General features: G+C 49.7%; 1 protein-coding gene across 2 annotated transcripts in view; it reads right to left on the reverse strand.

Moving 5' to 3' along the window:
* Fblim1 (filamin binding LIM protein 1) overlaps positions 1 to 24,302 on the reverse strand; it is a 27,156-nt gene extending 2,854 nt beyond the window's left edge. The window contains exons 1-7 of one of the 2 annotated variants that reach the window (XM_008822661.3): positions 24,230 to 24,302; positions 18,217 to 18,478; positions 13,544 to 13,728; positions 12,647 to 12,764; positions 8,952 to 9,121; positions 6,367 to 6,545; positions 4,774 to 4,891 (exon numbers count right to left, since the gene is read on the reverse strand). In XM_008822661.3, the coding sequence (XP_008820883.1) occupies positions 4,774 to 4,891; positions 6,367 to 6,545; positions 8,952 to 9,121; positions 12,647 to 12,764; positions 13,544 to 13,728; positions 18,217 to 18,466 (1,020 nt within the window). In that variant the 5' untranslated portion in view covers positions 18,467 to 18,478; positions 24,230 to 24,302. Of the gene's footprint in view, positions 1 to 4,773; positions 4,892 to 6,366; positions 6,546 to 8,951; positions 9,122 to 12,646; positions 12,765 to 13,543; positions 13,729 to 18,216; positions 18,479 to 23,857; positions 24,170 to 24,229 lie in introns of those variants that run through there. The other variant, XM_017795490.2, reaches the window with a different exon arrangement.
* Positions 24,303 to 24,706: the final 404 nt, after the last annotated feature.

Here is a 24,706-nt window from a genome sequence, read left to right on the forward strand (position 1 = left end):
TAATATTTTTCCAATTTTTATTTATTTTTTAGTTTAGTTTATTTTTATGTGTATGTATGGTTTGCATGCATATATGTGAGTGCAACCATATACATGCAATGCCCTCAGAAGTCAGAAGAGGGCATCGGATCCCCTAGAATTGTAATTGTAGATGGTTGTGAGCTGCCATGTGGGTGCTGAGAACTGAACCTGGGGTACTTTACAAGAGCAGCCAGTGCTTTTAACCATTGAGTCATCTCTCCAGCCCCTATTATTTATTCTTATTTATATTTTTTATGTGTATGAGTGTTATGCCTGCACCCATGTCGTGCAGTGCCCAAGGAGGACAGAAGAGGGTGTCAGATCGTCTGGAACTGGAGTTACAGATGGTTGTTAGTCATCATGTGGGTGCTGTGACTCAAACCCAGATCCTCTGCAAGAACAGCCAGTGCTCTTAACCACTGAGCCATCTCTCCAGCCCCGTTTTTGTTATTTTTAATTATGTGTATGTATATGTCTGTGTGGGGGTGCACATGAGTGCAGGTGACCTTAAAAATGAAAGGAGTCAGCTCTCCCTGGAGCTACAATTACAGGTGGTTGTGATGGTGGGGCTGAGACCCGAACTTGGATCCTCTGGAAGAGCAGCAAGCATTCTTAACTGCTGAGCCATCTCTCCAGCCCCCTATTTCTAATTTTTCAAACTGCTAAAAGATTTCAGAAGAAAGAAGAGGATTTGGGACCCAAACTTTGCCAACTCTACCATTATGCCCACAGCTTTTCTGGGCCCCACTTTGGACACACAGTAGAAAAACATTCAGAGACTTGGTCCAAGGATCACCTGGTACCTTTTGAGGGTGTCAATCAAAGGATCTCTTTCCCACAGGGACACAGGTTATACAGCAGGGACAAAAGGCTGCAAAATGTGCTTCAAGGTGACCAGTGGGGTGGAGTGCCCTCGTGTGGTTGTTCTCTGCAATTACACCCTGCTCTCAAGTGGAAATCCACTGCTGAAGAAATCCAGGTATCTAGGTCATTGACAATGGTCCCTTGTCTGGCATTGTGACATCAAGTGACACACCTAAAGTTCCACAGGAACATGTGACTGCTCCCACATTAGAATTAACTACAGCCCAGCCTCACAGGATCTGTAAAGGACTTCTGGTTTGGCAGAAGGCTGCCAGACTCACCCAGATATGCACCATTATTCTGAACCTCAGTTGCCCTTTTTTTTTTTTTTTTGAGACAAGGTCTCTTTTCCCAAGGTTGGCCTTGACCTTGATCTTGATATGTAACCAAGGAAGACCTTGAATTTCTTATTTCCGTGCTTCCACCTAGGATTACAGGTGTGCACTGACACATCAGGTTTTGCACATCTTTGTGTGTGTACCTGTGTGTGTGCAGGTGCCTATGGTGGTTAGAGGTCAACCTTGGGTATTTTCCTCAGGGCGTGGTGGTTCATGCCTTTAATCCCAGCACTTGGGAGGCAGAGGCAGGCGGATCTCTGTGAGTTCCAGGCCAGCCTGGTCTACATAGCAAGTTCCAGATCAGCTGGGGCTACAGGGAGCCCGTCTCAAAAAGACAAAAAATAAAAAAAGAATGCCAGTCACCTGTGAACCTATTTAGGGTTCTGGTGCGGGGTAACAGCCCTTGATCTTCCTCACTGGTCTTTTAAAATGTACTTATCGACTGGACCTTGAACTCTAACCAAAGACAACCTTTGGTATGAGGCAATTTATCATCTCTTCCCAGCTCCCAACACCCTCAGCGAATACAGCCCCTTGGCTCCACACATCTGTTTAAATAAATAAATACAAGTGAACAAGTGAATAAATGTTTAGAATTACCCATGGGTTGATTGGGAGACTTGCCCTGGGGCTCTCCATATAGGTGACACCCATAAAAACTGTCACCTCGGGGCTGGAGAGATGGCTCAGCGGTTAAGAGCACTGACTGCTCTTGCAGAGGATCCGGGTTCGATTCCCAGCACCCACACCAGTTCCAGGGGAATCCAAAGCCCTCTTCTGACCACCGCAGGCATTGCACAACACGGGTGCACTCACATACATGCAGGCAATACACTCATACACATAAAATAAAAATAAATTAAAAAAAAAAAACTGTCACCTTTGACCTCAGCACCAGAGAAGACAGAAGGCTTAGTGCTGTGGGGCCAGTAGTGGGGGGAAGGGGTGGAGGGGATATTGGAGCCCTGCCAAGGTCCTGTTGTATGGGTGCAAACCTGGTATGTCAGTGCACACCTGTGTACATATGTGCCTGTATCACCTGTAGGATCCAAGCAGATGGAAAGAACAGGGCTCCAAGATCAAAGATTAAGAACTTCAAGATGGCTCAGCATGGTGGCACATGCCTCTAATGCCTGCACTTGGGAGGCAGAGGCAGGCAGCTCTTAGAGAATTCGAGGCCAGCCTCGTCTACATAGCAAGTTCCAGGCCAGCTGGGGTTACAGGGAGACCTTGTCTCAAAAAGAACTTCAAGATGGTGTCAGGAGGTCTTTAAACATGTGGTTGGTGGGGCTGGAGAGATGGCTCAGCAGTTAAGAGCACCTGCTGCTCTTGAAGACCCAGGTTCAATTCCCAGCACCCATATGGCAGCTAACAACCATCTGTAACTCCAGTTCCAGAGAATCCACCTTCTGACTTTCTCGGGCATTTCATGACATAGGTGCACTTACATACATGCAGGAAATACACTCATAAAATAATAAAAATAATAAAATATTTAAGCTGGTTGTGGTGGCCCACGCCTGTAGTTCCAGCACTTGGGAGGCAGATGCAGGTGGATCTCTGTGAGTTGCAGGCCACCCTGGCCTACATAGTAAGTTCCAGGCCAGCTAGGGCTACAGGGAGATCCTGTTTCAAAAAGACCAATAATAACAATAATTTAAAGAGGCGGTGGCCATGGCTGCCCTTTCTGGTCACAAGGCCCTGTGGGTCCACTCTCTGGTACTTCCTTCTGGGACTTGGGTGCCAGTTTCTAGGCAGCCTCCCACCTCAGTCTAGCACCTCCCTACAGAGGGAGTGCCCACCAGATCCCTCCCTCCTTGGCTCCATCACTCAACATGCCCTGGGTCTTCCACACTCCAGACATACCTACAGACTTCCATTTCCTCGTGAGTCTTCAAGCTTGCTCCTGCTGTGGTCTCTCCCTCCCTCCCTCCCTCTCCCTCCTCTCCCTCCTCTTGTCCCCTTCCTTCCCTCTCTTCCTTACGTATGTGTCTACATGCTTGTATACACTCCTGTGTGTGGGTATGTGTGTACATATGTGCCTGTAGAGGTCAGAGGATGACTTCAAATGTCATTCCTTGTGCCTGGCCTGAACTTCACCAAGTAGACTAGGCTAGCTGGCCAGAGGGCTTCAGGGGTCCATGTCTATGCCTGTCAGTATCCCTGGAGTCACAGCCATGAGCCACTGGACTCAGCTTTTTTTTTTTTTCTTCATTTATTTTGTGTGTGCATGTTCTATCTCTGTGTGTGTGTGTGTGTGTGTGTGTGTGTGTGTGTGTGTGTGTCCTTTCGAGCCTGTGTGGAAGTCAGGACAACTTTGAGGAGTCAGTTCTCACCTTCCACCCAGTGGATCCCAGGGATTCAACTAAGGTCCTTGAGCTTGGTGACAAATGCCTTTAAGCCACTGAGCCATCTCACCAGTCTCAAACACGTGGTTTTGAAGATGGGTGGTGGGGATCAGAACCCAGGTCCTCATGCTTGCAAGGCGAGCACTTTACTGAGCCATCTCCCTGGCCTCTGTGCTGGGTTGTCATGGGCCTATTCCTCTGTCTGGACTTCCTTTCCCCGCTATGTAACTGGCAAATATTTGCCCTCCTCTACAAGAATACCTTCCTCTTTTCCCTCCCACCCTCAGATAGAGTCTCACTGTGTATTTCAAGATGGCCTCCAACTCTGGGTTTTCCGGGTTTTCCAGCTTCAGCTTCCTGGATGGTGGGACTGAGGCATGGGTCCCACTCCCTGCTACAAGAATGCTTTTCTTCTACAGATCCGGGCTAGGCTCCATCTCTGCCTTCTTCTTTTAAAGCCCATTACAGCTTTATTACATTTTATTTATTCCCGGGGGACGGGTGTGCGTGCGTGCGTGCGTGCGTGCGTGCGTGCGTGTGTGTGTGTGTGTGTGTGTGTGTGTGTTGTACCTGCCACAGAAGCAGCACATTTCAAAGTTGGAGGAAAACTTTCCGAAAGTCAGTTTTCTCCTTCCACCATGTGGATCCCTCGAACTCAGGTCTTTGGAGTTGGCAGCAAGTGCTTTTACCCCTGAGACATCTCACCAGGCCTTAAAGCCCATTTATGCCTGCTTTCCCAGCACTTATGATAGGCCCAGAAGAGGTACATGACCCATGCGAGGCCAACCAGAAACTTTCTTGGAACTGTATGCCCCACCCTCAGTAGGTCCAAGGTGGTGAACCTGGACCACCTGTGCCCATGCACTGTGGATGCTCACAGAACATGGCAGCTTTCAGTAGAGAAAAGGCAGGCAGAACCAGGAGCTATTGAGATGGCCCCAGGGCCATCATGTGCTACTAATGGTGTCATCACCAGGAGCCAATAGTCTCTTCCTGTACAAAGTAATGTGAGTTTGTTTTCTATTGTGAACACAATGGAATCTGATGCTGAGCTGTGTGTGTTATGTCTATCCTTCCCTGCCTCTGCCTGGGCAGAGACAGAGAGACAGACAGAGAGACAGAGACAGAGAGACAGAGAGGGGCCCCAGCCTGACCATTGCCATCTGGAGTGCTTTTCCACCACTGAAGCTTCCGACACTCACCTCGCAACGGTAACAGTTCTCATGGAAGTTTCTTCCCATGCACTCAATTTTGAAGGCATCCTTCCCATCCCGAGGGATGATGGGATTCTCACAGATGCTGCACACCGGGGCAAATTTCCTAGAGGGAAGGGAGCCCACGCTTGGAAGCTGTTTGCACACTAAGTGGCAGTTCACCTCCCCAGGCTCCTCTAGACCCATGGTTGCTAGGTGACAGAATCTGTAGCTAAATCCACAGATGTCTACCCTTCCTGGCAGGGTCGGAGGAGGGATCTGTGCAATTTGATCTCTTTCCCAGAGTGCAGTTAGCCTGAGGCCAGGAAGTGACTGGGAAATGTTGGAAATAAAGAGAGCTGGTGGCCCAGGGCCTATCCACTGTCTTGTACATTTTGTTGTTTGCTTATTTTCAAGTTTTCACTATATTTATTGGTGTGTGTGTGTGTGTGTGTGTGTGTGTGTGTGTAGAGGTCAGAGGACAATTTGCAGGAATCAGTTTTCTTCTTCCACCATGTGGGCTCCATGGATTGAACTCAAGTCATCAGGCTTGGTAGCAAGTTATTTTACCTGCCAGGACATTTGCAGTCCTGTTTGCTTATTTTTTGAGGCAGGGTCGCACTCTGCAGCTCAGGTAGAATTCACTTGTAACCCAGGCTGGCCTCAAACATTCTACAGCAATCCTCCTGCCTCTGCCTACTGAATAATGGGACTACAGGCATGACCCACGATGCCCAGTCTCTTCAAACAGGAGAGTGAGGACGACCAACTGTTCCCTCCAGTTCCCAGGGGAGGCAACATAGCTTAGGGCCTGCAATCAAGACCCCCCCCAGGCAAGTTCTTTTTATATATATTTTTTAAATATTTTATTTATTTTTGTTTTATGTGTGTGTATTGCCTGCATGTAGGTAAGTGCACCCGTGTCCTGCAATGCCTGCAGGGGACAGAAGAGGCTGTCAGATCCCCTGGAACTGGAGTTACAGACATGTTAGCTGCCATGCGGGTAACCCGGGTCTTCTGCAAGAACAGTCAGTGTTCTTATCTGCTGAGCCATCTCTCCAACCCCTATATTTATTTATTTTTTTTTGAGACAAAGTTTCATGTAGCCCAAGCTGGCCCTGAACTCACTATATAGTCAAGGATGACCTTGAACTCCTGATCCTCCTGCTTCCACCTCCCAAGTGCTCGGATTACAGGCATGTATTACCATGCTTGGTTTATGCAGGACTACTAATGGAAGCCAGAGTTTTGTGCATGTTATGCAGGCAAACTACCTATTGAGCTACATCTCCATCTGCCTTGGATGCTGTGTGCCTCCATTCCTCTTCCAGGAAAATGCACCCTTTTGTAGTACTCCCCTGCCAGGGTAGGTTCGAGGACTGGAGGATTGAATGGACCAACACAGATGGTGAGACTGATGTAGTGCAAGGATCAAAGGCATTTGCTGCCAGTAGATGCTTCATGAAATATGTGGGGAGAGTTGTAAGAAGATGGTTCCTTGCTGTGGGAAACACCAGCGTAGTCCCCAGCCATCTAGCCTGGCCAGAGTCCCACCCTGTCCTCCCCCTCTTCACCTCGTTGATGCCCGACCTCCTCTCCTACCTGTAGAAGTCAGCCAGGCAGTAGACCTGGTCCTGGTTGTCCAGGGCAAAGCTCTCATCCCCGATGCACCGGGCACAGACCACACATGTGAAACATGGTGGGTGGAAGGCCTTTCCCAGGGCTCGAATGATGTGGTCTCGGACCACGTCACCACACGTGCCACACCTCTCCAGAGTGTCCTGGGGCAGAGAGCCATTACTTCAGCACCAATCCACGGACATGTCCACCCTGAGCCAACTACCCACAGGATCCCTAGGCCAAACATGAAGGCAAGGTATGCAGCCAGCCCAGACTGACAGCACAACCTGGAACCATCACTCACAAAATGTTGAGTTTGGCATTGAACCCTTGGGTGCAGCAAGGGAACTGCTGTGAAGCCTTCCCACACTCTGAGTCTGCATTGTGCTTCAGGCAGGGTCCACCCCAGCTCACAGGGGAACACTCCCTTAAGCCCCAGGGCCAAGAGAAGGAACTGCAGGAGAACTGAGGTGCTTTTATAGAGATATAATCCCTTACATTATATATTTGAGCACCTGGAAGCTTAGAAAGAGATTACATGATCCACTTTTAAAAACCATTGGAGGGGGCTGGAGAGATCGCTCAGTGGTTTAAGAGCACATACTGCTCGTCTAGAAGACTTGGTTTCAGTTTCCAGCACCCGCATCAGGTGGCTCACAACTACCTGTAGCTCCAGCTCCAGGGAGATCTGATGCCCTCTACTGGCCTTCTCAGGCACTGCATGAATGTGACATTTACTTACACAGACACACACTCATAAATAAAAATAAGGGCTGGAAAGATGGTTCAGAGGTTGAGAGAGCTTATTGGTCTTGCAGAGGATCCAAGTTGGATTTCCAGCACCCATGTCAGTTCACAACTACCTGTAACCCGAGCTCCAGAAGATCTAATGCCTCTGGCCTCCCCTGGCACCTGCACTCACATGCACATACCCACATGCAGACACTATCACTGAACCAAAGTTCACCGTTTCTGCTAGGGTCCCTGTCAGCAAGCTCCTGGGGGATCCTCCTGTTTTCATCCCCCCAATGCTGGAGCCATTGTGCATCCACACTCAGCTTTTTACATGGATGCTTGGGATTTGAACTCAGGTCATCATACTTGTAGAGCAAGTGTTTTTTTTATGTATGTATGTATGTATGTATGTATGTATTTATTTATTTATTCGTCTTTTTGAGACACGGTCTCCCTGTAGCCCAAGCTGGCTTGGAGCTCACTATGTAGACCAGGCTGGCCTCCAACTCACAGAGATCCACCTACCTCTGCTTCCCAAGTTCTGGGACTACAGGCGTGCACCACCATGCCCAGGACAAGTGTTCTTTTTAAAATTTTATTTTTATGTGTATTACCTGCATGTATGTTAAGTGTACCCATGTCATGCAATGCCCACAGAGGTCAGTAGATGGTGCAGGATTCCCTGGAACTGCAGTTATGGACAATTGTTAGCTGCCATGTGGGTGCTGGGAATCGAACCTAGGTCCTCTGCAAAAGCAGCCAGTGCTCTTAACTGCTGAGCCATCTTCTCAATCCCATGTGCATTCCTTTTTAAAAGAATTCTACTGTGGCACGAGGTCTACCCTCTTTGCCATTCTCATCTTTTTCTTTCCCCCCTCCCTCCTTCCCTCCCTCCCTCCCTCCTTCCTTGTTTCTTTTTTCTTTTTGCAGTATCAGAGATTGAATTCAGGGCCTTGTGCATGCCAGGCAAGTGCTGTACCACTGAACTACAACCCCAGCCTGAGGCCTACCCTCTTAAGAAATTCTTCAAACTTTTTGTGTGTATGTGTGTGCGTGTGTTTGTGTGTGTGTGTGTGTGTGTGTGTGCATGCCTACTTGTCCGTATGCGCACCACATGTGTGTAAGCACCTTCAGAGGTTGGAAGAGGGCATTAGGTCCTCTGGAATGGGGTTAACAGGTGATTGTTAGCTACCATGTGGGTGCTGGGAACTGAACCCAAGTCCTCTGCAAGAGCACCCTTTGGTTGGTTTTGAGACAGGTTTCATGTAGCCCAGGCTGGTCTTGTAATCACTATGTAGCTCAGGATGGCTTTGAACCTGTGATCTTCCTATCTCTACCATCCACTCCCCTAAGTGCTCAGATTACAGGTGTATGCTGCCTCACCATAGGTTCAAAGCAGCAAGGCCAATTGACTATGTATTGGAACCTCAAAACTGACTCAAAATAAACCTTCCTTTTCTTTTCCTTTCCTTTTTTTTTTTGAGACATGGTCTCCCACAGCCTAGGCTAGCTTTGATCCTCCTGTCTCTACCTCCAAATGCTGGGATTTACACGTGTTTGTCATCGTGTCTGACATAACCCTTTCCTCCTTAAAAATGAATTATCTCAGGTATTTGGTTATAGTGCTGGAAAGCTGATGAACACATGATAGCACACAGGAAACTAATCCCCATTGACTGAGTTATTTCTCCTTGCTGAACCTCAGCTTCTTCATCTGTGAAATAGATTCGTGATGCCCACCTTCAGGAGGTCTATGAGGAATGAAATAACATAATGCCACCCAACTGCCCAGCTAAGTGTTTGGCACCTGGGGGCTTGCTGCAGGGGAGTACCTGGTAGCAGGGTTCACAGAGGGGGCGCCCATCCTTCTGGTAGAAGCTTTGCCCTGCCAGCTGGCGGCGGCACATACGGCAGGTGAAGCACTGAGCATGGTACTGCCTCTTCATGGCCTCCACAGCCAGCTCTCGAGGGGACACAGGCTTGTGACAGAAGCCACACACATCTGGGGTAGAGGAGACACAGGCTGTCACCTGTCCAGGCCAAGATGACTGTCCCCAGTCACCACCCAGAAAATGCTCAGAGTGCCCGGGGCCCAGCCTCAAAGGCCAGGCTTCCTCATCTAACAAATTCAAAGGGTCATGGTGAGCTCTGGAAGTAAAGAAGAACGGCCTTTGGAAAGCTAAAAGCAAGGATGCAACATTGTTGTACCTGGCTTGTCCTTTCTGAGAGCAGAGAGGGTTGTGATGACACTGACATCTAAATAATCCTGAGTCATCAAGATCTAGATGTAAAAAATGAAGTCACAAGAATTCTATGAAAGAAGCTGGAGAGAAGGCTCGGTGGTGAGGTGCACTTGCTGCTCTTGCAGAGGACCCAGGTTCAGTTCCCAGCACCCACCTCCAGCGGATCTGACACCCTCTTCTGGCCTCCTCCATCACCTGCATTCACACACACACACACACACACACACACACAAAATAATAAAAATGAGCCTTAAAAAAAAAAGGCTGGGAGTGGTGCACACCTTTAATCCCAGCACTTGGGAGGCAGAAGCAGGCGGATCTCTGTGAGTTCAAGGCCAGCCTGGTCTACATAGTGAATTCCAGGCCAGCTGGGGCTACAGGGAGACCCTGTCTCAAAAAGACCGAAAAAAAAAAAAAAAAGATGCTGGGCCCACATGGTGGTACATGCCTTTAATTCCAGTACTCGGGAGGTGGAGCAGGTAGATTTCTGTGAGATCAAGACCAGCCTGCTCTACATAGTGAGTTCCAGGTCAGTTGAGGCTACAAAGACACCTTGTCTCAACAAAAGAGCAGGGGACTAGAGAGATGGGTCAGTGGTTAAGAGCACTGGCTGCTCTTCCAGAGGACTGGGGATCAATTCCCAGCACCCACATGGCAGAATAACAGCCCATAACTCCAGTTCCAGGGGGATCTGATGCCCCCTTCTGGCCTCTGCGAGCACTGCATTGCATGACACAGGTGCACTTTCGTACATGCAGGCAAAAATGCTCATACACACAAAAAAAATTAAATAAAAAAAATCTTAAAGAAAAGAATACTACAAGATTCTGATGTTGGGCATGATGGTGTATGCTTATAATCCCAACACTTGAGAGGCTGAGGCAGAAAGGTTGTTATGAGCTTGATGTCAGTCAGGGCCATACATGAAGATCCTATCTCAAAAAAAAAAAAAAATCTATTTTTATGGCTGAAAAAATCTAAAGTCAAAAGACAAAAGACAAACAAAACCATTTGCTCCTGCGTCTCCCTATGTGGCCTCTGAGGGCTCTACCACAGTCTCAACTGTCTCCACAGTGCTGGGCAGGGCTAAGTAAGGTCTTCACAGCTAACTCAAGTGACACAGTCCACTAGAGGTTTCTGAAAAAACAGGCTTAACACTGTTGGTGGGCACTCATAGACTGGGATGACTAAGGAAGGTGATTTGGTAAAAATGCCAGACTTACATACATACCAACCTTTTGACCACAGTCCTTCCTCTTCTGAGAATTTGTCTCAGAAAAATCTGCACACTGAGAAATGATCCATGTGGAAGATGACTCATCTCAGCATGGTTAGAGCAAGAAACCACCTATAACACCACCAGGAGGCGGCTGTGCCAACCCGCCACGGCTATGGGAGGGCTACACAGCCAGAAAACAAGGGGTCACCACGTGTGCTAATGGGGAACTGGCTCCACCTCAGCACTAGGGGAAGCCGCAGCACAGAACAGCTGAATCCCTAACCCTAAAGTTCACAAATCTAGGGGCTGGAGAGATGGCTCAGCAGTTAAGAACACTGGCTGTTCTTGCAGAAGACCCAGGTTTGAATCCCAGCACACACATGGCAGCTAACAACTGTCCTTAACTCCAGTCCCAGGGGATCTGACAGCCTCTTCTGTCCTCTGCGGGCATTGCACAACATGGGTGCACTTACCTACATGCAGGCAATACACGCATACACGTAAAATAAAAATAAACATTTTTTTTAAAAAATGGCCAGGTGTGGTGGCTGAGTTCGAGGCCAGCCTGGTCTCCATAGCAAATCCAGGGCAGCTGGGGCTACAGGGCGACCCTGTCTCAAAAAGAACAAAAAAAAAAAAAAAAAAAAAAGTTCAAAATTCAAAATTAGAAACTGTACCCCTAGGCTGGCCTCCAACTCACCATGTAGCTGAGGATGATCTTGAACTTTTAAAAAATTTATTATTTTTAAATAAAAATGTATTACCAGGCTGGCCTTGAACTCACAGAGATCCGCCTGCCTCTGCCTTCCGAGTGCTGGGATTAAAGGTGTGTGCCACCACACCCAGCATGAAATAGAATTTTAATTGGGTCATACCTATATTCCCAACACTGAGGAGGCTGAAACCCGAGACTCTAAAGTTCAGGCCAGAGTGAGACCTTGTTTCAAAATGAATGAATGAATGAATGAATGAATGAATGAATGAACAGTGGCTAGGGATATAGCTCCACTGGTTAAGTATATCCTACCATGTATAAAGCCCTGGGTTCCATCCCTAGCACTACATAAACCAGGCATAGTGATACACACTTATAATATTAGCACTCAGGAGGTGGAGGCAGGAGGATCAGGAGTTGGAGGTCATCCTTGGCCACCCTGGACTATATGAGACCCTGTCTCAAAAGAAAAGAATTCCAAGAGGTGTATGTGGCTCTGTGGTAGATGTAGAGCCTGAGCTCAAGGCCTTTGGGTTTAATGCCTAAGGCATTAAAGCAACATCAACAAATGAGCAGGCAGTAGAAAAAATCTAGAGCATTTTTATGTATCATAGCATCTGGGTTAATATGTAAAAGGATTTTAGTTGTAAGAAAAGCACATGGAGCTGGGCGTGGTGGTGCACGCCTTTAATCCTAGCACTTGGGAGGCAGAGGCAAGCAGATCTCTGGGAGTTCGAGGCCAGCGTGGTCTCCATAGCAAATCCAGGCCAGCTGGGGCTACAGGGAGGCCCTGTCTCAAAAAAACCAAAAAAAAAAAAGAAAGAAAAGAAAAGCACACGGGGGAGCTGGAAAGATGGCTCAGCAGTTAAGAGCATTGGCTATTCTTGCAGAGGACCTGGGTTCGAATCCAAGCACCCACATGGCAGCAAACAACCATCTGTAACTCCAGTTCCAGGGATCCGATGCCCTCTTCTCTCTTTGAGCACTGCATAACATGGGTCCACTTACACACATGCAGGCATAACACTCACACATAAAATAAAAATAAGTTTTCAAGCACATGGAGGGCTAGAGAGATGGCTAAGCAGCTAAGAGTGCATTCTGCTCTTGCAGAGGACCCGAGTTCAGTTCCCAGCATCCATATCACATGGTTTACGACACCTGTAATTCACAGCTCCAAGGGATCCGTCACTTCTGGCCTCCTTGGGCACACACACTCATGTGCACATACCCACATGCAGACACACTCACAGACACATAATTCCCACGAGCATAGGTAGGTACAGTAGTGGAACCCTGCTCCCATCATGCTGGCCCCACGAGGCCCAGAACCCAGCTCTGTGGTCATACCTGTTGATACCTCTCTCTCAGGGAAGGTGACAGGCTCTTCTGGAGGAGGAGGTAGCTCCTCTTCGGAGGGTCTGAAGTGACTGGGCTGAGGTTGGACAGAAGATCCCTTTGACAGAGCCTGTGAGAACACAGAGGGTGGAAACAGAAGCTAAGGCATTGAATAGGGACCCCACCAGACGCTCCCAGCTCCACTCTTCACCTGACTGCCTCCAGGGACAATTAGATCCATTGTACGGAGGAAGAAATCAGGGCTGGAGAAGCAAGTGTCCTGCCTCAATAGCTCAGTGGGAAGGTTACTGTGGCAACAAGAGCCAGAACCACCATGCTTTCTGCGTAGGGGTCCCTCCACCAAAGAACAAGCACTCTATCTCTCAGATACATCTCTAGCCTTCTTTCTACTTTTTGGTTTGAGACAGGGCTTCACTAAGTTGCCCGGGCTGGCCTTGAGCTCACTCTGTAGCCCAGGCAAGTCTTGCCTCAGCCTCCTGAGTAGTTAGGCTTATGAGCCTGCACCGGTAAGCCCAGCTTGACTCCTACTGCTGAGGGCTCCCCGGGTTGAAGGGGACTCAGCTCTTGGCCCAGGACCCCTCTCATGTTGACAACACACTCTATGAAAGGCAGAGGATTGAACTGGCAGTGTGGAGATTTGGGTCAGAACCAGGGCATGTCTTCTTCGGTGCAGAGTGGGTAACTGAGGAACAAAGTGGGGGTGGCAGCTCTTTCCAGGGACCTTGAAAATCCCAAAGAATTTTTACCAGCTTAGGACTTGGAAGAGCTTTGAGGACCAACTGCCCTCAGGCAGAAGAGACCAAACCACCTCCATCTTGGTAATCCTGGAGAAACCCAGCTCCCCACCACCACTACAGGGCCCAGGAGGTTTGGGGGCATTGACAATACCTGTGGTGGGGGCGGTGGGGGTGGCAGCGGCAGGTGCAGCTGTTCCAAGTCAGAAATGAGTGATGCCCCTGTTGAGACAGGGGGTTCCTCTTCCAGGAGAGGCAGGAAGGCAGAAGGGGGTGGTGGAGGAGGTGGGGGGAGGTCCAGGTCCTCCTCACTCAGGGAAGGAGGTGGGAGAGAGCATCCTATAAAGAGAAGAGAGATGGGGTTGCCCAGAGAGATACCTACTGACCCGGAAGGCAAACAGTCACGGCTAAAGGCTCAGGTCTAGGACTACCCAAACCTGGTTCCACCCAACACTGCAGCCACTGGCTTGCTGTGTGTGGGTCCTTGGACAAGGGTCATCTCTTTGTGTCATAAATTGCTCCAATGGAAAGTGAGCACCAAACTGTATGGCTCCTGTGGGGAGGACACAAGACGATTTTTCCACATTGAGTGCCGCATGGCTGGCACGCAGGAACAGCAGTCATGTGATGATGAGGAAACCCTTATACACTGCTGGTGGGAATGCAAACTAGTCCAGCCACTGGAGAAATCAGTATGGAGGTTTCTCAAAAAAACTAACTATAGGGTCGGTAGGATGGCTCAGTGGGAAAAGGCACTTGCCACCAAGCCTGATGACCTGAGTGCAATCCCTGACGTGGATGGGTGGGTGGAAGGAGAGACAAGCTGTCCTCAGACCTCCACATGCAAATCAGGGCATGTGGGCCACACACCCTCATGTACACAAAATAAATAAATCAAAATGTAAAAAAACTGTAAAACGATAGAACTTCCATATGACCGAGCTATACCACTCATTTCAAAGGACTCCGTGTCAACACACCACAGACACTTGCCCCTCAGTGTTGACTGCAACACTACTCACAATAACGAAATTATGGAACCAACCTAGATATCCAACAACAGAGGAATGGATGAAGAAAATGTGATGAATTCACATAAAATGGATTTTTTTTTTTTTTGAGCCAAAGGATCCTCAGTAACAGAAAAAAAAAGAAGAAAGCTGGCTCAGCGGTTAAGTGCACTGGCTGTTCTTGCAGAAGACTTGGGTTTGAATCCCAGCACCCACATGGCAGCTAACAATGGTCCATAACTCCAGTTCCAGGGGATCAGACGCCCTCTTCTGTCCTCTGTGGGTACTGCATGACATGGATGAACTTACCTACATGCAGGCATAACACTCATATACATGAAATTAAAATAATAAAATATTTTTTTAAAAAAGAAAGCTGGGCATAGTGTGGTACACATGTGAGTCCCAACACTTGGACACTGATGCAAAAGTATCTTAAATTCAAAACTAGCTACATGGTACATACCTATGATCCCAGCAGTTGGGTGGTAGGGTAGAAGGATCAGGAGTTCAAGGAGTTTGTGCCAGCCTGGGGTACATGAGACCCTGTTGCAAGAAATTAAAAGGGGGCTGGAGAGGTGGCTTAGTGGTTAAGAGCACTGGCTGCTCTTTCAGAGGACTGTGGCTCAGTTCCTAGCATCCACATCACAGCTAAACAATTGCCTGTAATTCCAGTTCCAACGGATCTGTCTCCCTTTTCTGGCTTCCACGGGCACTGCATTCATTCAGGCAAAGCACTCATATGCATAAAATAAATCAACAGAAGATGAAGGAAGAACAGATTAAATCTTTTTTTGTGGGGGTTGGTCTTTTTGAGACCTGGAACTCACTATGTAGACCAGGCTGGCCTTGAACTCACAGAGATCCTCCTGCCTCTGCCTCCTGAGTGCTGGGATTAAAGGCGTGCACCACCATGTCCAGCTGAAACAGATAAAATCTTGACTACTGGTAAAACTGGATGTGGGGACTTGGAGCTCTCCCTGCTTCCGTGTTGGTTTGAAAGTTCCTTTTTTTTTCCTAACCTTTTTTGGTGCATACTAAGCAAACATTTTACCAACTGAGCTACATCTCTAGCCTAAAAGTTTCCTAAGACCACACACACAGACACACAGGTCACACACACACTGGCACAGGCAGCACAGCTTGACTGGACTCTCCAAAGCTGAGCTGACTGGGAGGAGGCAGGGACACAGGGGACTAGGGACCAAGGCCCTGGATCTGAAGAGCTGGTTGTTGGATATAGACTTCCATGCTCCTGGGGGTAGGAGGAGGAAGGGAAGGCATGGCCACCATTGCCACAGCCCTGTCTCCTTCCTCTGTCCATGATCCACCACCACTATCACTAACTACTGTCATGATCACTACTGTGAAACTGCAGCCAACAGGGTACCAGCTCCCCTCAAGGAGATAACAAGGGGGTATGGGCAGGATTGGGGAGTCTTAGGAGCAGCAATGTACCAGTGAATATCCTCTGTCCATGGGCCAGGCATGGTGCTGCACACCTTTAACCTCAGCACTTGGGAGGTGGAGACAGGTGGATCTTTTGAGTTTGAGGCCAGCCTGGTCTACATAGTGAGTTCCAGGTCAGGGCTACATAGTGAGACCCTGTCTCTAAATAAATCAGTAGGGGCTGGAGAGATGGCTCAGCGGTTAAGAGCACTGGTTGTTCTTGCAGAAGACCCGGGTTTGAATCCCAACACCCACATGGCAGCTAACAACTGTTTGTAACTCCAATTTCAGGGGATCCAACAGCCTCTTCTGTCCTCCTCGGGCATTGCACAACACAGGTGCACTTACCTACATGCAGGCAATACACACATACACATAAAATAAAAATAATAAATAAAAGCCGGGTATGGTGGCGTGCACCTTTAAGCCTAGCACTTGGGAGGCAGAGGCAGGCGGATCTCTGTGAGTTCAAGGCCAGCCTGGTCTACATAGTGAGTTCTAGGATAGCTGGGGCTATAGGGAGACTCTGTCTCAAAAAGACCAGAAATAAAATAAAATTTAAAAAAAAACAAAAAAATGAATAAATAAATAAAATATTTTTAAAAAACAGGAAAGGAAGGATAAAATAGAGGAGGGAGGAAAGGAGAAGAGGGAGGAGAGGACGGGAAGGGAGGGGAGGGGACACAGGAAGAGACTATAAAGTCTGGTGAGGTGGCACATGACTGTCCCAGCTACATAGGAGGCTAGGCAGAAGAATCACTGAGTCCAGGAGTTCGAGATCAGCCTGAGTCATATTGCAAGACTCCATTTCAAAAAAATTAAAATTACCAAGTAACTCCTGTGTCAGAACATCAGCACTACCTGGAAATGCAAGAGAAACACAAATTCAACTGCCAACCTTAGCTACAGGTGGGGCTCAGCCTTGCTGGAACAAGCCCCAGGGTGACGCTGATATGACTGCTGGGCTGATGGAGTATGGGAACCCAGCACCGGGTGAGCTCCTGAGTCAGGATCCAGGGCTCAGAGGTAGCAAAAAGCTGGGTCTTCTCCTAGTCCTGCCTGTTGTTTCCAAGACAACAGGGTGGGGAAGGTAAACAAGAATGTAAGGGGTGGGGATTGAGATCACTTGCTCAGCTCAGTGGGTAAAGGCACTTGCCACCAAGTCTGACTGCCTGAGGTTTGATCTCTGGGTCCCACATGGCACAATGAGTCCCATGCATTGTCCTCTGACTTCCACATGTGAGCCATGACACACAAACACAGCACTAAATAATTGTAACTTAAAAAAAAAAATAGCAGTGTGGTAGTACACTCCTTTAATGCCAGTACAGAGAGGCGGAGGAGGCAGGTACATCTCTGTGAATTCTGGACCAGCTGGGGCTGGGAGGCACTGTCTCAAAAAACAAAACAGAACATCTGGGCATGGTGGCACTCGCCTTTAATCCCAGCACTCAGGAGGCAGAGGCAGGCAGATCTTTGTGAGTTCGAGGCCAGCCTGATCTACATAGTGAGTTCCAGGACAGCTGGGGCTACAGGGAGACCCTGTCTCAAAAACAAACAAACAAACAAACAAACAAACAAAAAAAAAACAATCACAGAGCTTGGCATAGTGCACGCCTTTAATCCCAGCATTCAAGAGGCAAAAACATGTGGATCTCTGTGAGTTTGAGCCAGCCTGGTCTACATAGAGAGTTCCAGGTCAGCCAGGGCTATATCATAGGCCCTGTCCAAAAAAAGAAAAGAAAAGAAAGAAAAAAAGAAAGAAAATCACATAACAGGGCTGGAGAGATGGCTAGCTGTTAAGAGCACTAGCTGCTCTTGCAGAGGACCCAGGTTTGGTTCCCAGCACTCACATAACAGTTAACAGCCATCTGTAACTCCAGTTCCAGGGGAGCTGATGTCCTCTTCTGGCCTCCAGAAGCATTGCATGCACATAAAATAAAAATAAGTATTTTGCCTGCACGTATGTAAGTAAGTGTACCACGTGCATGCCTGATGTCTTCATACAGGGCTCACATGCTGGATCACCTGGAATTGGAGTTACAGATAGTTGTAAGCTGCCATGTGGGTTCTGGGAACCAAACCTGGGTCCTCTGTAAGAGCAGTCAATACTTACTGGCTGAACCATCTCTCCAGTCCCAAAGTTTTCCTTTTTTTTTTTAGATTAAGAAATCGAGGCATAGAGGGGTTAAATAACCTGCCGACATCATACAACCAAGAAGTGGGGGAGCCAGAACTCACACATAGGCAGGTAGGTTCCAGTAAACCTGTCACATGGTAGGTGTTGAAATGAGTGACTCAGAGCCTGCCCTTTCCTCCCCTCCGTGGTGCTGTCTCTGTCCTGATCCCTTTAAAGTTTCCCTCTTACCTCCATTGGAGAGCTGGGGCGGGACAGTAGAGACTGAGGCTGTAGTCCTTCCAGAAGGCGTCCAGGGACTGGGGTTCCTGGTCGAGCCAGCCCCAGTGGTCTTTGTGGGAACAGGGGTCTCCCGGGGTCGGGCAGGCTGGACTTCACAAGCTGCCGGGCGCACTTCCTCAGTCACAGCTACATCGCGGCGTGGGGGTGCCAGGGTGATGAAAACAGACGAGGCAACCCTCTTTTCAGGCTTGGATGCCATGATCAGTTGCAGCTGGGGATACACACAGTAGGATTCAGGATGTGGCAGGGTACCCCACTGCTCACAGAGATGCTTGCTCAGGACCTCCTCCCTACTATAAGACAAGGGTAACAATTTCACTGTGCTGGTGGTCAGCCCAACACCCAGCTCCAACAGAGAAGGGGATGAGGCAGGAGGGTGGTGAGTCCAGGCCAGTCTGGGCTGCATGCAGAGTGAGAAGGGAAGAGGGGAAGGGAGGGAAAGAGGGAGATGGGAGGGACAGCGGATGGCCTTCAGGAGGGCCACATGGTCTGAACTACAAAGCAAAGATCAGTCCTGCAACTCACAAGCCACCACTTTTCCTGGACACCTCCTCCAGAGCCCACCCACACAGCTGATGGATGCCAGACACTGGGCCTGACACCTGCCCACGGGCTCCTCCCAGGCTAGCTCTGCTGGAGAAAAAGAGAACAGGAACCTCAGAGTGGCAGGCTGGGCTCCCAGAGGCAGAGAACAGATAAGACAAGAACGTCTGCTGTTCTGCACCCATCCTGCCCTGAGCACCCGATGCTCCCTGTACCTTGGAAACCCTCATGACAGCCGAAATCACTCTATCTCACAGGGGAGGAGACTCAGAGAGGTGAAATCACTTGTTCAGGGCCACACAGCAAGCACCAGAGGTGGTATTTGGCCTCAGAGTCATGTGCTTAGCCACTCTGTTCTGCACCCCCATCCAGCCCCAAAGCCAAAGGCTAGCATCTTACTCAGCCTCCTCTTGCTAGAATCTTTCTCTCTGCCCCAACTCCAAAGCCATGGCCTTGCTTCAGGACCAGGCAGTGTAGTGTGTGTGTGTGTGTGTGTGTGTGTGTGTGTGTGTGTGTGTGCACGTGTGTGTAATAGTAGCAGTTGTGCAGAGCTAGACAGGTCTCTTATGACGTCTACTAACCCCCATCTTTCCAGAGCATAAATATGATTGTTTTCCTCTGCTCAAAAGCTTTCTAAGGCTCCCTATTACCTCAAAGGATAAAGTCTTAAATTCCTGTTCTCTCTCTCTCTCTCTCCCTCTCTCCTCTCTCTCTCCCCCCCCCTCCCTCCCTCTCATATTGGGGATGAAACTCAGGGTCTTGCCCTTACTAGGCAAGTTCTCTACCACTGAACTACTCCAACCCCAAACTACTTCAACTTCAACTTCTTTTTTTTTTTTTTCGTCTTTTTGAGACAGGGTCTCCCTGTAGCCCCAGCTGTCCTGGAACTCACTATGTAGACCAGGCTGGCCTTGAACTCACAGAGATCTGCCTGCCTCTGCCTCCCAAATGCTGGGATTAAAGGTGTGCACCACCACGCCCGGCAACTTCAACTTCTTTTAACCACCCTGGCCTTCAGTCTTCCTGGACTAGGCCTGTCTTCCCTTACCTCTCTGCTGGATGGTTCCTACCATCTGCTTTTCCTCTTGCTACAGGGTTAATTGAAACTCTCCCTTAGAGATCCACTTCAAACCTCACCTCTTCCACAAAGCCTCCCCTGACTCCTAGCTCTCACCCTGAGGCAGTCTGTCTACTTCCAGGGGGTGATGACAGCCTCCTCGCAGGACCTGATGGCTCACTATCCATGTCTGCCTGCCTTCAGCTAGATAACTTCAGCTAGATAACTGCCTGCCTTTAGCTGTCTGGGTCATGTGTGGAACAGCAGTTCACAGTGCAGGTATCAAAGCACAGATCTGAACACAGGAGGTATCTCATGTTGGGAAAGAATAGTCAATTCCTGCAGATAGTGGCCTCTGTAGCCAAGACTGAGGTGGGTCACAGTAGGTGAATTGGCCACACACAGGAGTTCTCCCTGGCACCCAACCATGGTGTCCACAGCTAAAAATGCTGTTTATCTCTCTCCCTCTTTCTGTCTGGGCCACCCTGATATGGCCCTGAAGCCTAGGCACAGGTGCCTGGGGAGAAGTACGGTTGAGTTTCAAACAGTGGGGCTGGGCAGTAAGGGGGTTGACAGCTCGAAAGGACCCTAACAGTGGCCTTGGATTCCGCATGGCCACTCACAGGTCTCCCTCTGCCTCTCAAAGTGAACCAACTTCCTGGGACTCTCCTGCTGACTGACAGAGAATAATGTGCCTGGTAAGATGGCGCAGCAAGTAAAGGTGCTTGCTGCCAGGGCTGGAGAGATGTCTTAGAGGTTAAGAGCACTGACTGCTCTTGCAGAGGACCCGGGTTCGATTCCTAGCACCCACATGGCAGCTACGAACCATCCTTAACTCCAGTTCCATGGGAATCCAAAGCCCTCTTCTGACCTCCAGGGCATTGCACAACACGGGTGCACTCGCATACATGCAGGCAATACACTCATACACATAAGATCAAAAAAATAAATAAAATATAATAATAATAGAAAAGGTGCTTGCTGCCAAGCCTGATGACCTGAGTTTGATCCCTGGGACCTACATGTTAGACAGAACCTGTTCCTGAAGGTTATCCTCTGACTTCCACGTGTGCACTGTGGCATACACGCCTATACCCATTTTCTCTCTCTCTCTCTCTCTCTCTCCCTCCCTCCCTCCCTCCCTCCCTCTTTCTCTCCCTCCCTCTCTTCCTCCTTCATACACACACAATAAATGTAAAAAAATTAAATTAAAATAAAACATCCTAAGCTCCCAAATTATTCTTCACTTCGTCCACATTTGGTTTAAAATGTCTGTAGCTCAGTCTGATTTAAAAAAATGTCTTTGGAATAAAAAAAAAAGTCATATTAGGAAAGAGTTTTGAAAGTTCCTTAAAAGAATTTCCTTTTTGTTTCTTGTTTCAGAAGTGATGTCTGGAAGGTGTGTTTACAGTGACTGCTATAGCCTTCCGTTTTATACTCTGTTACGAGTTTAAGAATCTAGGGCTCAGCAGATAAAGTTGCTCCCTACCAAGCCTGGTGACCCGAGTTTGATCCCCAAGATCCACATGGTAGAGGGAGAGAACTTACTTCCACAGCATGCATGCACTTAAAAAAAATAAATAGGGTGGGCATGGTGATGCATGTCTTTAATCCCAGCACTCAGGAGGCAGAGTCAGGCAGATCTCTGTGCATTCAAATTCAGCCTGGTCTACGTAGTGAGTTCCAGGCTAGCCAGGGCTACATAGTAAGACTCTGTCTCAAAATAAATAAAAATAAATGTAACTTTTTTTTTTAAAGAATCTATTTGGGGGGGGGCGGTTGAGGAGATGGCTCTGGGTAAGCATGAAGACCTGAATTTGAATTCCAGGCACCCATATAAAAGCTGGGTATGGTTGTGTGTGCCTGTAACCCATGTTGGGGAAGTGGAAACAGGCAGATGGCAGAAGCCCTATGACCAGCCAGCCTGGCAGAAACAGGGTGAGCTTCAGGTACATTGCAAGACTGTTTGAGGGTGTAAGGCAGAGAGCAGCAGAGGAAGGCACCTGATGTCCTCCTCTGGCCTTTGCATGCTACAGGCATGCCCACTTCTGTACATGTGCATACAAACACCAGACAGACGGACACACACACACACACACACACACACACACACAATGAATGAAGATGGATTTGTGGATAAAGTGCTTGCCATGTAAGCACAAGGACCTGAGTTCAGGTCCCCAGAATCCATGTAAAGTTGGACACAGAAGCACACCTATAATCACAGCATTCCTACAGTGACATGAGGTGCAGAGACAAGAGACTCCCCGGAAACTCATGGGCCAGCTAGCCTAGCATATGCAGCGGTAAACAGACCCTGTCTCAAACAAAGTGGAAGGCACAGACCAACCTGATCTCATCCTCTGACCCCTACATGTGTGCATTGGTATGTGTACACCTACATTCACACACAAGATTTTAAAAATTGAATCTATCTTGAAGCCAGGTGTGGTGACACGCACGTGTAATCCCAGCACTCAGAAGGCTGAGGTGGGAGGACCAGGAGTTCACAGCCAGCCTGGGTTACAAAGTGAGACCCTGTCTCAACCTCCATACCCCATCATAGAATCCCTTTCCTAAATGATCTTCAGGGGGCACCAGAGACTTTTAATGCCAGAATATTGGCATTTATGGAGCTAAGATCTCTAGGTGCCTCAAACCTCAGCTGTAAGGAGGCTCTATCACAGCAAGGTCACATGAGGTCCCAGGCTTCAAGAGCATTTCACAGGCCCTCCAAGGCAGACTTGGAACTCTTATCAGAGCATTATCCAGCATCCTTGGACCTTTGATTACCTGGATGGCACAAGGTCCTCCAAATCACCTCCTCCCTGCCCCACCACAAGAATGACCCAATCCAGACCAGTTTCTTGTAGTCTAGGCTTGTCTCCTGAGACACAGGCTGTGGTTCTTCAGGATCCCCCTTCCACCTCCCTCCCACCAGCTCTGACCCCCTACTCCACTCCTCCGGGAATTGATCTGCCTGCTTTCTCAGAAACGTCCAGCATGGAGGCCAGATGTTCACAGCTGGGCAGCCACGGCCACCCTATCCCTGCCAAGCAGCTGCAGGGCCCATGGGAAGGAGCTGGGGCTTTTCAAAGCCCTGTCATGTTCCATCCCCAGAAGACAGCCTACCCTCCCCTCTGCTTCCACTGCCCTGGAGTTCACCCTGGAGGACTGGGGGGCGTTGTGTGACAACTTTTCCAGCAGACCCTCCACCCCCATCCTTCCTCCCCCGGGGGCAAGGAGATCCAGAACCAGTCGGTAAGCGGAGAAAGTGGGAACAAAGGGAAGGAAAGTCATTTCCTGTCAAGAGGAAGGAAGGAGGCCCGAGAGCCGGCCAGCCAGCCAGCCACCCAACCCAGGGCAGGCTTTAGGACGCAGCCCGAGGGAGGGATTGTTCTGGCTGCTGGGAGGAGCCCCCTTATTCCTAAATCTTTGCCCACACCTCCAAAAACCACTTCTGCAACCACATCTAAGATTTGTTCTTTTACACTGCCCCACAAAGCAATCTAACTTGGAGCCAGAATGAAACTTTGCTGGAGGTGGGAGAATTTATGACCACCCTTGCTCCCACAAGGCACTTTGCAGCCTCAAAGTGGGGGGCGGGGGGGCGTCCCTAGGCCTCTCTCTACCCTAGGAAAAGAGATGAGTTTTCACCGGGCCACACCTCTTTCCTACTGGGTGAACCTAAAAGGGTCGCCTAACCTCTCTGGGCCTGGTTTTATTCATCAAAGGAGTTGGACTCTGACCTGGAGGGTGGCTTAGAGGGCTCAGAAGCAAGCGCTCAACAGCTTGGCGCTTGGTAAGGGCAGAGAACGCAACTGGCCATTCAGCCCCCGAGGGGTCCCCACCCTGGAGAGCAGGAATCCCGGCGCTGCCCAACCTCTCCCCTCGGACCTCAGGTCTGGGCTGCAGGGGGGCATCGCCCACTCCCACACTCTGCCAAGCCAGGCGAGGGGACCCCAGGGCCCTCTTTCCAACCTCTCCTACCCCGAGCTGGGAATCCCGGGAATCCCAGGAGCTGGAGAGACCCGGCGCCCTGGCGCAGAAAGCCGAGTAGGGCAGCTGGCCGGGTCACTGCCGGGGACTTTAATTCGATCCATGTGCGGGACGCTGTCCTCTTTGTGCGGGAGCTCCGGCCCTGCTCGCTCGGCCCTCGGCACCCTGGAGCCGAGCAGAACACGACCCCCCGCCGTCTCCGCTCTGCACCGTCCGGACCGAGTCCCCGAAGCGCTGAGATCCAAGGGTGCGGGGACACTGGGACAGCAATGCCCCGCCCAGGCCCCCCAGCAGCGCCGGGCTGGGGTCGGCCGGGGACCAGGACCCCCCCTAAAACCACCCCCGACCGCCGCACCCTCTTACCTGCGGCGCACCCGGCGGCCTCTGCCCGGCGCTCCGGAGCAGCCTCCTCCGCCCTCGCTCCCGCCCCTCTCTCCCTCCGCCCCGCCGCCCCGCGCGCCTTACCATAAAAGGTGACGCTCGGGGAGGGGGCGCGGGCTCACAGACGCAGCCCCTACCTGCCCCCCAACCTGCGGCCGCGCCCCCTCCTCCTCCCTTTGTTCCCTCCAGTCCTCACCCCCCCCCACACACCCCCTCCCTCGCCTTTGTGTACCCTGACTGATCTGAGCCACCCTTCCTTAGGTCACCTAGGTCGGCTGACACGCCTGGTGGAAGGGGTGATGGTGCGTGCACCCAGGTTGGCCCTGGGATCATTCAGGGTCCTGGGTTAGGCAGACCTGCCTTCTCTGACCATTGGCTATATATCTGTATCTATCTCATCTATATCGATATCATCTATATATATGCGTGACCTCACGGCTGTCACCCCATCTCCCTGAG

Source organism: Nannospalax galili, unplaced genomic scaffold (genome assembly GCF_000622305.1).
Source record: "Nannospalax galili isolate Female #2095 unplaced genomic scaffold, S.galili_v1.0 scaffold548, whole genome shotgun sequence".
Lineage (NCBI taxonomy): Eukaryota > Metazoa > Chordata > Mammalia > Rodentia > Spalacidae > Nannospalax > Nannospalax galili.